The sequence below is a fragment of the Mya arenaria genome, chromosome 4 (genome assembly GCF_026914265.1).
Source record: "Mya arenaria isolate MELC-2E11 chromosome 4, ASM2691426v1".
NCBI classification, from domain to species: Eukaryota; Metazoa; Mollusca; class Bivalvia; order Myida; family Myidae; genus Mya; species Mya arenaria.
This window is the reverse complement of record NC_069125.1, coordinates 43973432-43990246: the sequence shown is the minus strand read 5'-3', so window position 1 is coordinate 43990246 and position 16815 is coordinate 43973432. Positions and strand designations below refer to the sequence as shown.

The window sequence follows — 16815 nt, the reverse complement described above, 5'->3', positions numbered from 1 at the left end:
TATTGAACCTGTTAACCCTGGGTTGACATTCAAGTGTGTAAACAGAAGAACTGCATGGACAATTCGTAAAGGAAATGTTATGAAAATAACAAAAAAACAGACATCTTAAAACGCAGAGTACCCGATAGGGAGAATGCAGTTGTTAAGGTTTGTGGTAAAAGAGACTTGGCATTCTTTAAGATACCAACAGTACTTTTATGGTCTTTATACTTATGCACGTCCACTAAATGACAGCTCCACCACTTAACGGTAGTGCAAAGAAAATGAGCTGTCGACACTTCCGTGGTACAGCTGCGCCCTGTGTTTAACAATTCGCACAATATTGAAACGAAATCGTAGCCAGCCTACAGTTAAGGTGTTCTTCCACGGTACCACTTTCTCCGATTTTCGAAATATGTCCGTTTAATAAAACTATTAGATAAAATATACATCATACTCCCGTGTGTAGAATTAAACACAGGGCACAGATTCACGTCGACATCTAATTTTCATTGCACGTGACCGTTAAGTGGTGGAGCTGGCGTTTAGTGGCCATGTTATGGAGACAGATGCGCATTGTAGGAACGCATTGTGGTATCAGCCTAACGTACTTGTTGAACACCCAGCAGCGTTACAGTCGAATATTTTAAAAAAAATACTGCCATCTCATTTGTTTAAAACGTATTTAAACCAGTAATTCAAATGAATGGCAAAATTGATATTCGAATATTAGATATTTTTTATCGATTATTCGAATATTTGATTACCAAAATGAATCTTTTAGAAATTGTAGTAAGCTGTTACTACTTATTCGCTATGCATGTAGTAATAACCAGAGCATTTTTACCCTTCTTTGTCGTAGCCGGTACCCGGCTATTTCCTCAAGCGACTGTCCCTGTTTTCCCCAAATTAGCATCCGAAACTCCCCAATTTCAGAAAAAAAATCCAACTAAAAAAAACAATACATTTTTATCAAACCAAAAACAAAATCGAATAAGTTCAATTCCACTGTGTTCTTATTTGTAAAACAATGTAAATACTAGAAAATGTAGATATCCATCTAAAATTTAAACCATTATCTATACTTTTACAATTTACATTGAACAATAATATGTAGGATCGAGCTATACTAGTCTATAGTATGTACCACTGCAACGCGTTTTGGTGTTAAAACCGGTAACTCTGTTTGATCTTCAACACCAATGTTAGGCTGATACCATAATGCGCTCCTACAATTGAAGAAAATAAATGTACTGGTGGTAGAATGCCTAGTTTTTTACCACAAACCTTAACAACTGTTTTTCGTGTAACCGGTATTCTGCGTACCCTTCACATTGGCATGAATATTTAATGAGGGTGGTGTATGCCCCCAGACCATAAGCCCGCTAGTGGAAATATTAGTTTCTATACGCTTCTTCTCTAGCTTAAATATATAAAAAAGGAGCATATTGCTGAGTCTGACACGAAATTAATGCGCCATATAGTAACTATCTTTTAACAACACCGTTCCAGTGCTAACGAGACATCCATTTGATGTCTTATGATTTTCACGCCTAATTACGGAAATGAAAGGGCTGTATTTTAACAAAGCCCCTTAACTGCTTCCCTTACATGAAATATGACAACGTACAAATAAGCAAACACTTTGAAGATGTATCATGCATACGACTTACAAATCAAAGTGTCAGAATATCACAAATAAATTTCATGGGGACATGCACTTTATCTGTTTGTCTGTTCGTTTTGCACGTTTCCTTGTGAGTCAATGATAGCTCGTTAGTCGTGAGGCGGGTATATAAACGGTCTGCTTTGACCAAAGAGGTACTGTTTTCTCGCTGACCGGTCTGTTGTCACATCTATCAAGGATCTTCAACTTGAAAGGTAAGTCCGTTTTTCTGAATTGTATACAAACGTCACAGTACAATGAGAATTGTAGAAACTTATCTTTCAGCTGACAGTTATATTATGTTCATTTGTTTTTCTAAGTTTGGATTTATTTCAATGAAAATCAGTCTGGCTTAAATTGTTAAATGTGTCAGGAAATAAATCAATAGTGCTTGTAATACTCGATGGAATTTAAAAAGCATTTAACAGCCTTGTGACTAGCCGTTTTCTTTAGGCTAAGAAATAGTCTTTTGAAAGTTCCATTATATAATTTTCAAACTATCCCATTTTCATACAATTTATACAAGACAGAAAACATTATTATTACAACTTATAAGCTTTTAACAATATTTCGACTGGGTTTTCTTAAATTTTTGAACACATATTTACTTAACATGCACGAAGTCGGTGTAGAAGATTTTCCTTCATATTTGATTGTTTTATAAGAAAAGTTTTCAGGGATTGGCTGCGTCCTTAAAGTTCTCATTCTCTCCGCAGGTGTGTACTTAAACCAACTGAAATGTTAGAATTGACACTAAGGTTGGCCAGTGTCCGAGATTTTGCTTAATAAAGTTCTGTCAATAAAGTTAGGTAAGCATCGGGTTAGATTAATTCTAAGATGACATTTGGGATTAATATTGCATTAGCGACCACGATTCACATTTTCATACTTTGTTTGCAGCATCATGCTGAGATTGTCCGCATTTCTGTTGTTGGGGGCCTGCTCCATAGGGGTCATCGCCGGACGCAGTACCTACGGCGGAAGTTTGAGTACGCTCGCCCACTCTTTTAAATGTTGATACATGCATATGCTTTAAGCAATTTACTAGATTAATTTGTTTGTGAAGACATTGTACGTTGAATCACACTCAGTACTGTTGTATCTTGTGAGTACCTCTGATAAGGCTAGAACCCAAATTCTGCCATTACCATCCTTATACTTAAAACAGAACTCGAGAACGGCGAACGCCTTTGTCATTAGGCCTCTTACACAAAACTGTATGTTAAAAACAACAACGTTTTATATACTTTTAATCAGAGACTTAAAAATCTCAAAATAAAACAGTACCGAATTAAATGTAAATGGGTTATTGATAAAAACTTTACAGAAACATTTTTTACAGCATACTCTTACAAAGCCAACGTATAAATATATGTCATGAACATAGTAAAGAAATATCAGCAAAATAAAACTAAATCATGCTGAAAGGAATAAGGCAAAATTGCATAAAATAACATATCAATTTTGTTTTATAAAGGTGGCGGAAATGGCGGAATTGCCGGGCTTCTCGGGGCTTCACGAAACGGTGGCCTAAACGGGATTGGCAGTATGGGCGCCGGTAATAACGGAAGGAATAAAACGGGAGGTGTAAGCGGAGGTAGTCCTAAACTACTTCTAATTACATGATTGATTAAATGTATGGCAGTATAAGAATAAACGTAAGATTGGATATATGAAATTATAAGAAAATTAGTGAAAGAAAAGCGCCATTGAACATTTCTCTGAAGAAAAACTCAAAATAAAGTTTCAAACACAAACTTATCCTTTATCGATCCTTTAAGTTCCTTTAATCTGCTTTCAGCAGGTGCCGTCAACATGCAGGTCTTTCCCTACGCGCCATTTCTGCCAAATAGCGGTGCTAGATATCGCTTATTCGGATCGGGAATGGGATTAGCTGGTTTTGGTGGACTCAGCTTTGGCGGCCAAGGAGCAGGTACATCAGGCAATTCTGGTTCCTACGGCTCAAGCGGTGGCGCAGGTATTGCAGGTATTGCAGGTTTAAGCAGTGGTCTTCGTATGCTCCCCCGAAACGGAGATGGTGGTAGCCTCGTCAACATTGGACCAAATGTTGTTGATTTCGTACCTTTGTCCATGTCATCAGTCAGGGGCTTCCCTACCCGTCCTGATACGATCCCAGTTAACGGTATGGTTGCTGTTGGCATGAACGCGAACGCCGGTGGTATGGGCGCAGGTGGCATTAACGCGAACGGCGGTGCAATGGGCGCAAGTGGAATGAACGCGAACGCCGGTGCTATGGGCGCTAGAAGTATGAATGGGAACGGAGGTGCTGTATCCGCTACGGGAGCGGGTATGGGCAGCATGAACGCCGCTGCCATGAACGCTGTATTGAACGCAGTAGGGATGAACACAGGAACTGCATTAAATGCCGGAAATACTGGTATTGGCACTAACACGGCTGCTGTCGATATGGGTGCTGCGATAGTCGCTATGAACACCATGGCCGGAGCTGGAAGAAACGCTGGCATGAACGGCGGCATGAACGGTGGCAGGAACTCGGTCATTGGAGGAGGAATGAACGACAGCGTTATGAGAGCCCTCGGAGCTGGTATGGGCGGCGGTAATGCTGGCGTTGATGGTTCAACTGGTAAGTAACGCATATTGTTTAAAAGGAAGCTATTTTTACGGTGATGCCAGTAGAAAATATACAGTAAGTTTTTCGTTATACACTTTTTCGACCATATGTACACTGTTTTAATCATGGTAGAGGAAGCGTGACGTTAACGACAAATGTAATTACCTAACCATGATGCATCAGTTTTAAGTGATCACCGATATTTCACCTGTGCGATTTGACTGTAATTACTACCTTTCAGGTGGAGTGAACGCGCCGATGGTGTCTGTGGCCATGATGCCGTTGGCTGTTGCCGGAAATGCCGGTCAAATGAATTTAGGTGGCAGGGGGGATGCCATCAGCGGCGGCATCGCAGGGTTCGGGATGCAGGGACTCACTTACATTGGGAACGGATGTTACATCGACGAATGTCAGTATTCAACAAGTTTTTGCTAGTTAACGGTGTAAAGCTTTAAGTCTTGTATGTTTGCTTCAAGCGTTGTTCCTCTTGCAAAGATATTGCTTCATTCAGACCAAAACCGTTGATAAATATAACAATGTCAATTTTGAGCCAAACTAAATGGTTTTAAGCCAATAAGGTTGACCATTATATAATAAAAATCATAAATCTTATTATCAGAATATATTGACTTAGTGTAAAGAAATATTTCAGTATGCATCTTGCCTGAAATAACTCACATATTTCAGCTGGCAACATTGTGAAGCTTGGTGAGGGAGTAGTGGGAGTTGCAGGAGTGGCGGGGGCTGGAAACCGCGGTTCCGGCCGCCGGGCTGGAGGTAAGGCCTTCCTTTGATATTTTATGATACATTTTAGATTTTTTTGTATTGAAAGCTTTAATTTAAGGAGGACATTCTCTTCGATAATAAATTAAACGAAATTTTGCTACCCATCATATTTCTGGTGCCTTAAATAATACATGTACTTGAAAACAGTTATGTTTGCAATCCAGCAACATACATTCGACTGATTTAAAAAGCATTATTTACAAATTATATAACTGTTATTTTTTTTTATTTGCAGGCAAATGGAAACTCTAGGCTCAAAATCCGGCATATTGATTGACTCCGGTAAATGTACTACAGCTTCTGCCAATTTGCGCTGGTCGTACAGTCCAGTGCACAATATTTCCCTATTCTTTGCTTTTTGTATTGTTTTTATGAAATAAATTGCTTTGTTTTGCACACAGAAACGTTTGTAATGTTCGTTCTTTCCTGAACAACATATTTCCATTTCCTCCTAATAAACAGTAACCTATACTAAACGTTGAAGCTCGTGGCATCGATGTCCGCATTTACCTCTGGGTTCTTTCTATAACATACAGTAAAATTTAAATTATAGGTCAAGTTTGAATTAATGTTAGTAAAAAAACTGTATAATTATGCTTATTATGTGAAAATGCTGACACATGGGGCCGTAATTCATAGTTCAAATAATAAAATATTCTAGTTTTGATTTTGTTTTTAAACTCTCAATCCGTGAATCGGATGTCTCGCGTATCGGAGCACCTTTAATTTCGAATCCTACGAATTGAAAACCATGTAGAATGTGTCAGTACTTGTATTACGTTGACACATTGACATCGAAATCAATTTGGGTCAATATTCTTTTCTAGTAAATGCTATACTGACCCAATAATCGTGAACGGCTATCAACTGACAATGAAATGCGCATACAAAGATCTAGGACCACAACTAGTATTTCGGAAGTTTTGTTTCTATAGTACAGAAGGTATAAACGTCCGCAACCGTTGACCTACTATCCCAATTTTCAACAGTGCCAGTGGTCATTCTTCTGACAATGACAAATGTGAATACGACGCTTAAGGACCATTTACGAAGTTATTTAAAGATATTGATCAACACTTAATTCTAATTAAAGTCACTACAAATTTGACCCTTGACCCCAAAATCGTCAAGGGAGACCATAACAAATGAACGTTTAAAGTGTAAGGGTGACCTGGGGTTGTACCCTTAGTTGACGACGAAAATGGCCTACCCCAGTGATAAACTCAGTCTTGTTTGATGTCGGGGTAGTAAAGCTCATCCCGAGCTTTGGTCTCAGCTATAAGGGTTAAGCGTGCACTGTGTGGGAACGGACACTGGATATAGCTCAAAAAGTGATAAGTAAACAGACAATTATGCAGTTGTTTTTCTTTACCAGAGGTAAGATCTTGCTGCGTTAACGCATATCTACCGTATCCACAAAAGTGTTTGAACTAATAGCTGAATGCTAAATTTGGCATATGGTATACTTTAAAGTGCTTACGATTTAGCAGACATCGTAAAATGTTTCTTCAAATCTGAGATGATCACCTCAAAACTTACATTGAGGTGAGAGTGGTCTAGTGGTATAGGTGTCCTCCTCTCACCCAAGAGGTTGTGGGTTCGATCCCCATCAGGGGTACTTTCTCATTGTCTCTCAAAAAAGGACACAGTACTGGTTTCTGCCCAGGAAACGGACTCGAGAGTGATTCTATAAGCTTAGCTTTCGTCACAATCGAGCTAAAATGAATTAGTATACTTAGTATACTAAAACTTACAGAATTTTGACAAGTATTGTTATTTTTAGGAAATATATATCGAATAAATAAAAAATCTGAATTCAAGGATTTCACAAGCATAAGATCAACTATTTTTATTGTAAGAAATAGCAATGTAACTTTTAAACTGTTAAAGATATGCCCTTAGAAATGTTCACAGTACTGTACTGGGGATAGCCGTATTATGTACTGGGGATAGTTTCAAAGTTGAGAAATGTGTGTCCTGGTGATAACATGTAAAATGGGACAAAAATTGATAGTAACACTGTTAATATACAATCTACATGTATATGTCTATTTCGAACTTTCAAATAATCTGCAAATAGTGAGAGTACAATTTGATAAGAAATTATTGAGCAAACTTTAGTTAACAATTAGTTTGATCCATGCTCTCCTAAATGAACGTATATATATATACAAGCTGCGTAAATATCAGGTTGGTCACAATCATTCTTTCTCACTGAAGTGAACGAGCAGAGACCATTATTCTGTTCTAAGTAATACCAACATCGACCCAAGCTTAGAAAAAAGCTTTACGTGTTCCAAATTTGATCACAATATCTCATTCCCTACTGGTGACTTTCTGTGTGCAAAAACGTACCTACTTGATTTACAAAGCAATACTATATATATGAATAGCAAACACCACATAATTTCTACGGCCATATGTTTTGTGTTACTCAATAAATCAGATTACCGGCGTATTTCAAATATTTAGATATTGATGCTTGTGAAAAACACATCATGGTTAACTAATCTGTATGAATGAAACAGTTTTAAGTGCATACAGATACAAAAAAAACAACAACATGTTTTTGCTCTCATCCCTCGATAGGGACAACATCGAACATTTTCCCTCGAGCTCGCGTCTGGTAAATAGCTGTAATCATTATCACAGTCTCGTTATTCTAAATGCATCGTTACTGTCCTCAGTCCACTTAATAGCTATCCCCTGTGCAGTTATTTATTTGCTTCATCTAACCCCAGTACACTGCCAGGGCATCAAAAGGTATGAATATCTCCGTAACAACAAAAGATATCATATTGATATTTTACACATTACTAGATTATGTAATTACAATGAAATCGCTCGATTCAGTTTTTATTCTTATTTTCAATTTGTTGATTTATGTTTGAAATCGTACCACATAAATGAACATTTGTGAGCGATCATGCAACTTTCGGCGAGAATTGGGCTATTATACAAAAGAGAGCTTTAACTATTATGCATACTAGGAGGGATTTTCACGATTTTATTTTATTTATCCCCCCCCCCCCACCCCCGTTATCATTTTACTTCGTGTAGAGAAGTCGTAATATAATGACAACAGCTCTCTTTTCTAAAGAATAATAAAATAGTCGGTTCTGTTCGGTGGGGTCACTATTTCATAGACACGATCGTGTGAAGTCATTATTTTTTACTGTAACAGCTCTTGTTCTTAAACAATTATACTTAGGTTGAGGACCTTCGGACCATTCAAACGTCTCGAAAGTATTACATTGCTGTTTAAGTAAACGTCATACTGACGCCCCCCGGTCAGAAATCAGTGCTTCACTACATACCATGAACAACGTGCATACAAAGTTTGAGGACTACAACAAGTCATTATGAAGTTATTTTTCTAGTGAAGGTCCAACGACCATGGCCTTTTACTTACTGTCCCTAAATTTACATCATCATTTATCAATTGCACTTCGTGTATTTGGCAAGTTTCGGCTTTTTAATATTTCACATATTCTATAAAGTCATATAGGTTTTCATAGAATATGAATAACAACTCATGCTATTAAAAAGACGTAGTTTGAAAAAAATACTCAAAACGCGTAGACATAGATGTAAACATCATCGCCAAAATAAGACGTTCGTTTCGGTAAAAAAATCTTTTGACCACTATAAGCTTTATTCGGGAGTTATGGAACATGTCCTTCGAATAAAATATACAAGACATATACCCCATAAAGCTTGATCTATACATGTATATACGTTACCGTGTCCCGCATATAGCTCACAAATACGGAATGGTATGTTTGCGGTTCTACAGGACAACGTGCACAGGCATAATATAACCTTGATTAGAGCTACCATGGCTAGTTTACATCACGAGATTCCCCATTTAACGTCCCTCATGGAAGGCGAATAGTATTAAACTTTAAACCTCGTTGGTGAGCCCGGAATTGAACCTGTTCACCTTGGGTTGACAGTCAAGTGTGTAAACAGAAGAATAGCATAGAGAATTCGTACAGGAAATGCTATGAAAATAACAAAGCTACAGACGCAGGGTACCTGGTAGGCAGAAACAGTTGTTAAAAAGGTTTGTGGTAAAAGATGCTTGGCATTCTTAAAGATACCAACCGTACTTTTATGGTCTTTGTACTTAAGCACGTCCACTAAATGCAAGCTCCCACCACTTAACGGTTGCGCAAAGAAAATGAGCTGTCAACACTTCCGTGGTACAGCTGCGCCCTGTGTTTAACGATTCGCACACTATTGAAACAAAATCGTTGCCAGCCTGCAGTTAAAGAGTTCTTACACGGTATTACTTTCGAAATATGTCCATTTAATAAAATTATTAATTAAAATATAAATCATACTCGCGTATGTAGAATTAAACACAGGGCACAGCAGTACATCGACATCTCATTTAATTACACCACCATTATGTGGTGGAGCTGGCGTTGAGTGGCCGTTTTATGGAGACAGATGAGCATTGTAGGAACGCATTATGGTTACAGCCTAACCTTGTTGATGAACACCAAACAGCGTTACAGTCCAATATTAAAAAAAAAATATATACTGCCATCACATTTGTTCGAAAAATATTTAAACCAGGGATGCAAATGAAAGGCAAACTTGATATTCAGATATAAGATATTTTTTGATCGATTATTCGAATTTTCGATTACCAAAATTAATATTTTAGAATTTGTAGTAAACCATCACTATTCGTCATGCATGTAGTAAGAGCCAGACCCTTTTTACCCTTCTTTGTCGTAGCTGATACCCGGCTACTTTCTCAAGCGACAGTCCCTTGTTTCCCCCAAATTAGACTCCGAAATTCCCCACTTTCAGTAAAATATCCTACCAAAAAAACAAACATTTTTAACAAACCAAAAACAAAATCGAATAATTTCAATTCCTCTGCGTTCTTTGTAAAACAATGTTAATAGAGAATAGATATAGATATTAAAGAAAATATAGATAATTATCTATAATTTAAACCATTATTTATACGTCTATTATTTACATTGTCAAATATTATGTAGGATCGAACTATACTAGTCTGTAGTATGTACCACTGCACCGCGCTTTGGTGTTAAACTCGGTAACGCTGTTTGGTGTTCATCACCAACATTAGTCTGATACCATAATGCGTTCGTACAATAGAAGAGCATAAAGGTACTGGCGGTATCATTTAGAATGCCTAGTATTTTTTACCACAAAACTTAACAACTGTTTTTCGTGTAACCGGTATCCTGCGTACCCTTCACATTGGCATGAATATTTAATGAGGGTAGGGTATGGCCCCAGACCATAAACCCGCTAGTGGAGACATTAGTTTCTATACGCTTCTTCTCTAGCTTAAATATATAAAAAAGTAGCATATTGTTGAGTCTGACACGAAATTAATGCGCCATATAGTAACTATCTTTTAACAACACCGTTCCAGTGCTAACGAGACATCCATTTGATGTCTTATGATTTTCACGCCTAATTACGGAAATGAAAGGGCTGTATTTTAACAAAGCCCCTTAACTGCTTCCATTACATGAAATATGACAACGTACAAATAAGCAAACACTTTGAAGATGTATCATGCATACGACTTACAAATCAGAGTGTCAGAATATCACAAATAAATTTCATGGGGACATGCACTTTATCTGTTTGTCTGTTCGTTTTGCACGTTTCCTTGTGAGTCAATGATAGCTCGTTAGTCGTGAGGCGGGTATATAAACGGTCTGCTTTGACCAAAGAGGAACTACTTTCTCGCTGACCGGTCTGTTGTCACATCTATCAAGGATCTTCAACTTGAAAGGTAAGTCCGTTTTTCTGAATTGTATACAAACGTCACAGTGCAATGAGACTTATAGAAATTTATCTTTCGGCTGACAGTTATATTATGTTCATTTGTTTTTCTAAGTTTGGATTTATTTCAATGAAAATCAGTCTGGCTTAAATTGTTAAATGTGTCAGGAAATAAATCAATAGTGCTTATAATACTCGATGGAATTTAAAAAGCATTTAACAGCCTTGTGACTAGCCGTTTTCTTTAGGCTAAGAAATAGTCTTTTGAAAGTTCCATTATATACCTTTAAACATACGGTATTTTGTTTTTATTTTGCTTTAAAGCTTTGCCAGTTTACGGCAACATATGATTTATATAATTTTCAAACTATCCCATTTTCATACAATTTATACAAGACAGAAAACATTATTATTATAACTTACAAGCTTTTAACAATATTTCGACTGGGTTTTCTTAAATTTTTGAACACATATTTACTTAACATGCACGAAGTCGGTGTAGAAGATTTTCCTTCATATTTGATTGTTTTATAAGAAAAGTTTTCAGGGATTGGCTGCGTCCTTAAAGTTCTCATTCTCTCCGCAGGTGTGTACTTAAACCAACTGAAATGTTAGAATTGACACTAAGGTTGGCCAGTGTCCGAGATTTTGCTTAATAAAGTTCTGTCAATAAAGTTAGGTAAGCATCGGGTTAGATTAATTCTAAGATGACATTTGGGATTAATATTGCATTAGCGACCACGATTCACATTTTTATACTTTGTTTGCAGCATCATGCTGAGATTGTCCGCATTTCTGTTGTTGGGGGCCTGCTCCCTGGGGGTCATCGCCGGACGCAGTACCTACGGCGGAAGTTTGAGTACGCTCGCCCACTCTTTTAAATGTTGATACATGCATATGCTTTAAGCAATTTACTAGATTAATTTGTTTGTGAAGACATTGTACGTTTAATCACACTCAGTACTGTTGTATCTTGTGAGTACCTCTGATAAGGCTAGAACCCAAATTCTGCCATTACCATCCTTATACTTAAAACAGAACTCGAGAACGGCGAACGCCTTTGTCATTAGTCTTCTTACACAAAACTGTATGTTAAAAACAACAACGTTTTATATACTTTTAATCAGAGACTTAAAAATCTCAAAATAAAACAGTACCGAATTAAATGTAAATGGGTTATTGATAAAAACTTTACAGAAACATTTTTTACAGCATACTCTTACAAAGCCAACGTATAAATATATGTCATGAACATAGAAAAGAAATATCAGCAAAATAAAACTAAATTATGCTGAAAGGAATAAGGCAAAATTGCATAAAATAACATATCAATTTTTTTTTTATAAAGGTGGCGGAAATGGCGGAATTGCCGGGCTTCTCGGGGCTTCACGAAACGGTGGCCTAAACGGGATTGGCAGCATGGGCGCCGGTAATAACGGAAGAAATGAAGCGGGAGGTGTAAGCGGAGGTAGTCCTAAACTACTTCTAAATACATGATTGATTAAATGTATGGCAGTATAAGAATAAATGTAACATTGGATATATGAAATTATAAGAAAATTAGTGAAAGAAAAACGCCATTGAACATCTCTCTGAAGAAAAACTCAAAATAAAGTTTCAAACACAAACTTATCCTTGATCGATCATTTAAGTTCCTTTTATCTGCTTTCAGCAGGTGCCGTCAACATGCAGGTCTTTCCCTACGCGCCATTTCTGCCAAATAGCGGTGCTAGATCTCGCTCATTCAGATCGGGAATGGGATTAGCTGGTTTTGGTGGACTCAGCTTTGGCGGCCAAGGAGCAGGTAGATCAGGCAATTCTGGTTCCTACGGCTCTAGCGGTGGCGCAGGTATTGCAGGTATTGCAGGTTTAAGCAGTGGTCTTCGTATGCTCCCCCGAAACGGAGATGGTGGTAGCCTCGTCAACATTGAACCAAATGTTGTTGATTTCGTACCTTTGTCCATGTCATCAGTCAGGGGCTTCCCTACCCGTCCTGATACGATCCCAGTTAACAGTATGGTTGCTGTTGGCATGAACGCGAACGCCGGTGGTATGGGCGCAGGTGGCATTAACGCGAACGCCGGTGCTATGGGCGCAAGTGGAATGAACGCGAACGCCGTTGCTATGGGCGCTAGAAGTATGAATGGAAACGGAGGTGCTGTATCCGCTGTGGGAGCGGGTATGGACAGCATGAACGCCGCTGCCGTGAACGCTGTATTGAACGCAGGGATGAACACAGGAACTGCATTGAATGCCAGAAATACTGGTATTGGCACTAACACGGCTGCTGTCGATATGGGTGCTGCGATAGTCGCTATGAACACCATGGCCGGAGCTGGAAGGAACGCTGGCATGAACGGCGGCATGAACGGTGGCAGGAACTCGGTCATTGGAGGAGGAATGAACGACAGCGTTATGAGAGCCCTCGGAGCTGGTATGGGCGCTGGCGTTGGTGGTTCAACTGGTAAGTAACGCATATTGTTTAAAAGGAAGCTATTTTTACGGTGATGCCAGTAGAAAATATACAGTAAGCTTTTCGTTATACACTTTTTTCGACCATATGCACACTGTTTTAAGCATGGTAGAGGAAACGTGACGATAACGACAAATGTAATTACCTAACCATGATGCATCAGTTTTAAGTGATCACCGATATTTCACCTGTGCGATTTGACTGTAATTACTACCTTTCAGGTGGAGTGAACGCGCCGATGGTGTCTGTGGCCATGATGCCGTTGGCTGTTGCCGGAAATGCCGGTCAAATGAATTTAGGTGGCAGGGGGGATGCCATCAGCGGCGGCATCGCAGGGTTCGGGATGCAGGGCCTCACTTACATTGGGAACGGATGTTACATCGACGAATGTCAGTATTCAACAAGTTTTTGCTGGTTAACGGTGTAAAGCTTTAAGTCTTGTATGTTTACTTCAAGCGTTGTTCCTCTTGCAAAGATATTGCTTCATTCAGACCAAAACCGTTGATAAATATAACAATGTCAATTTTGAGCCAAACTAAATGGTTTCAAGCCAATAAGGTTGATCATTATATAACAAATATCATATATCATATTATCAGAATATATTGACTTAGTATAAAGAAATATTTCAGTATGCATCTTGCCTGAAATAACTCACATATTTCAGCTGGCAACATTGTGAAGCTTGGTGAGGGAGTAGTGGGAGTTGCAGGAGTGGCGGGGGCTGGAAACCGCGGTTCCGGCCGCCGGGCTGGAGGTAAGGCCTTCCTTTGATTTTTTTATGATACATTTTAGATTTTTTTGTATTGAAAGCTTTAATTTAAGGAGGACATTCTCTTCGATAATAAATTAAACGAAATTTTGCTACCCATCATATTTCTGGTGCCTTAAATAATACATGTACTTGAAAACAGTTATGTTTGCAATCCAGCAACATACATTCGACTGATTAAAAAAGCATTATTTACAAATTATATAACTGTTATTTTTTTTATTTGCAGGCAAATGGAAACTCTAGGCTCAAAATCCGGCATATTGATTGACTCCGGTAAATGTACTACAGCTTCTGCCAATTTGCGCTGGTCGTACAGTCCAGTGCACAATATTTCCCTATTCTTTGCTTTTTGTATTGTTTTTATGAAATAAATTGCTTTGTTTTGCACACAGAAACGTTTGTAATGTTCGTTCTTTCCTGAACAACATATTTCCATTTCCTCCTAATAAACAGTAACCTATACTAAACGTTGAAGCTCGTGGCATCGATGTCCGCATTTACCTCTGGGTTCTTTCTATAACATACAGTTAAATTTAAATTATAGGTCAAGTTTGAATTAATGTTAGTAAAAAAACTGTATAATTATGCTTATTATGTGAAAATGCTGACACATGGGGCCGTAATTCATAGTTCAAATAATAAAATATTCTAGTTTTGATTTTGTTTTTAAACTCTCAATCCGTGAATCGGATGTCTCGCGTATCGGAGCACCTTTAATTTCGAATCCTACGAATTGAAAACCATGTAGAATGTGTCAGTACTAGTATTCCTTTGACACATTGACATCGAAATCAATTTGGGTCAATATTCTATTCTAGCAAATGTTATACTGGCCCTAATAATCGTGAACGGCTATCAACTGACAATGAACAATGCGCATACAAAGATCTAGGACCACAACAAGTCATTCGGAAGTTTTGTTTCTATAGTACAGAAGGTATAAACATCCTTAAACTTTGACCTACCATCCAAATATTCAACAGTGGTCTTTCTTCTGACAATGACAAATGTGAATACGACGTTTAAGGACCATTTAGGAAGTTATTTAAAGATATTGATCAGCACTTAATTCTAATTAAAGTCGCTACGACTTTGACCCTTGACCCCCAAATCGTCAAGGGAGACCATAACAAATGAACATTTAAAGTGTAAGGGTGACCTGGGGTTGTACCCTTAGATGACGACGCAAATGACCTACCCCAGTGAGAAAATCAGCGTTAGCTAAACTGGCTATAGACGACTCTTCACTTGTTGCAATAAATTTTCACCCTAAACCTTGTTTAGAAAATCCATTATGATTGTCTGTGTATACAAATAAAATTTGTGTTCAAATGAAGATTTGAAATAAGAAAGCTGATAATATTTAAAATATATATGCAATATTGATAAAATTACCAGGTTATGTCATATTTCTTTTAGCTGGTGATATTTCATTTTTTACCACACCATAAAATGGAAAATGGTATATCCAAAACTCGTTTAAACAGAGCAACATGTTCAATTTTAAAGAAAAATAGAACGAAAAAAAATGTTGTTAGTCGGAGACATTTTTTTAGATTTCTTTTAAAATAGATTTCGAAAGTGAGCAAACTATTGATACAATAGATTGCCAATTCTTAGAATTTTAAGAGAATATTTGGCACGTGAATCCGTTCTTAAAATAAGGATACCTTATAAATCTTAGCATATGTTTTTAAGACCATGGGCGTTACTTTCTGCCTTTGAAATTTTACTCGAATGTAATCAGCATTAATTATTCAAGAAAAACCTCCATTTCCGGGTGAAAAGGGGTCGTTTGACTAGTAAGTGAAAAAAAGGTTTTCCGCATATAGCTGATTAATGAGCTATATGTGTTGGGCGTAAGATACTATTCGACTAAATGTTTGCTTATTCCGCATATAGTTTTTGTAAGAGCTATATGTTTTTACGCACCAGCTATAAACGAACTAAAGGCCTGTTCATTCCGCATATGACTGATGTATGAACTATACGTGCTACGCGTGCTACATGCGAATAACAGGCATGCTCATACCGCATATACCTTATGTGTGAACTGTATGCGTGAGCAATATGCGAACAAAAGCATGCTCATACGGCATACAGCTTATGTGGTTGCTATATGTGTGAGCCAAATGCGTAAAAAGGCATGTCCGTTCCGCTGTATTGTATGTCTAAATATTGAACTCGTTATATAATATGCCAGTTCTAATGTAATACTGTAGTAAACAAAATATGTAACCCATTGTTACAAAGTTGCTTCCCTTAATTAGACAAAAATGCATAAGCACAATACAAATATATGTTGAAAAAAAAAGGAATGAAAACTTTAAAGTAAATAAATGAATGGTATATTTGACTTGTGCACATAACAAGAAATAAGAAACACTGTGACTCACTGTAATGAATTATACTTGGAAGTGAATGAAAAAATGTCACTTGCGTCAACGGTGTAAGAACGTTTTATGACCCCGAATGGTGGCACAAAGTTATTGCCATGTTCCTTTGTTCGTCCACCCGTATGTCCATGTGTTCGTCTATAACAATCGTGTTTCAGCAATAATTTTGTTAATATTGATATGATTTCATATAATCTTCACAGAATTATACATCGTCAAAAAAGGTTTGTCTCGAACACGAACATCAGATATCATACATTACTCAAATTATCGATTCATTTTATTGATGTAAGCTTAAAATCATTAGTTTCATTAAAAAAAAGATAAAACCAATAAGCTGTATGCCAAATCACGGCCCTCTGCCTT

The 16815-nt window shown here is 37.6% G+C and overlaps 2 protein-coding genes across 2 annotated transcripts; both read left to right on the top strand.

Annotated features, from left to right (window-relative positions):
- The first annotated feature begins 1834 nt into the window (after window positions 1-1834).
- On the top strand, window positions 1835-5426 carry LOC128229662 (uncharacterized PE-PGRS family protein PE_PGRS54-like). The gene is made up of 7 exons (XM_052941439.1): window positions 1835-1860; window positions 2546-2634; window positions 3123-3203; window positions 3447-4250; window positions 4480-4647; window positions 4926-5015; window positions 5260-5426. Exons 2-7 carry the CDS (start codon window positions 2550-2552, stop codon window positions 5274-5276), a joined length of 1245 nt encoding a protein of 414 aa, XP_052797399.1. The 5' UTR covers window positions 1835-1860; window positions 2546-2549; the 3' UTR covers window positions 5277-5426.
- A 5342-nt stretch (window positions 5427-10768) lies between these two features.
- Window positions 10769-14446, top strand: LOC128233104 (uncharacterized PE-PGRS family protein PE_PGRS3-like). The gene is made up of 7 exons (XM_052946988.1): window positions 10769-10815; window positions 11576-11664; window positions 12154-12273; window positions 12478-13269; window positions 13500-13667; window positions 13946-14035; window positions 14280-14446. The coding sequence occupies exons 2-7, from the start codon at window positions 11580-11582 to the stop codon at window positions 14294-14296; spliced, it is 1272 nt and encodes a 423-aa protein (XP_052802948.1). The 5' UTR covers window positions 10769-10815; window positions 11576-11579; the 3' UTR covers window positions 14297-14446.
- Window positions 14447-16815: the final 2369 nt, after the last annotated feature.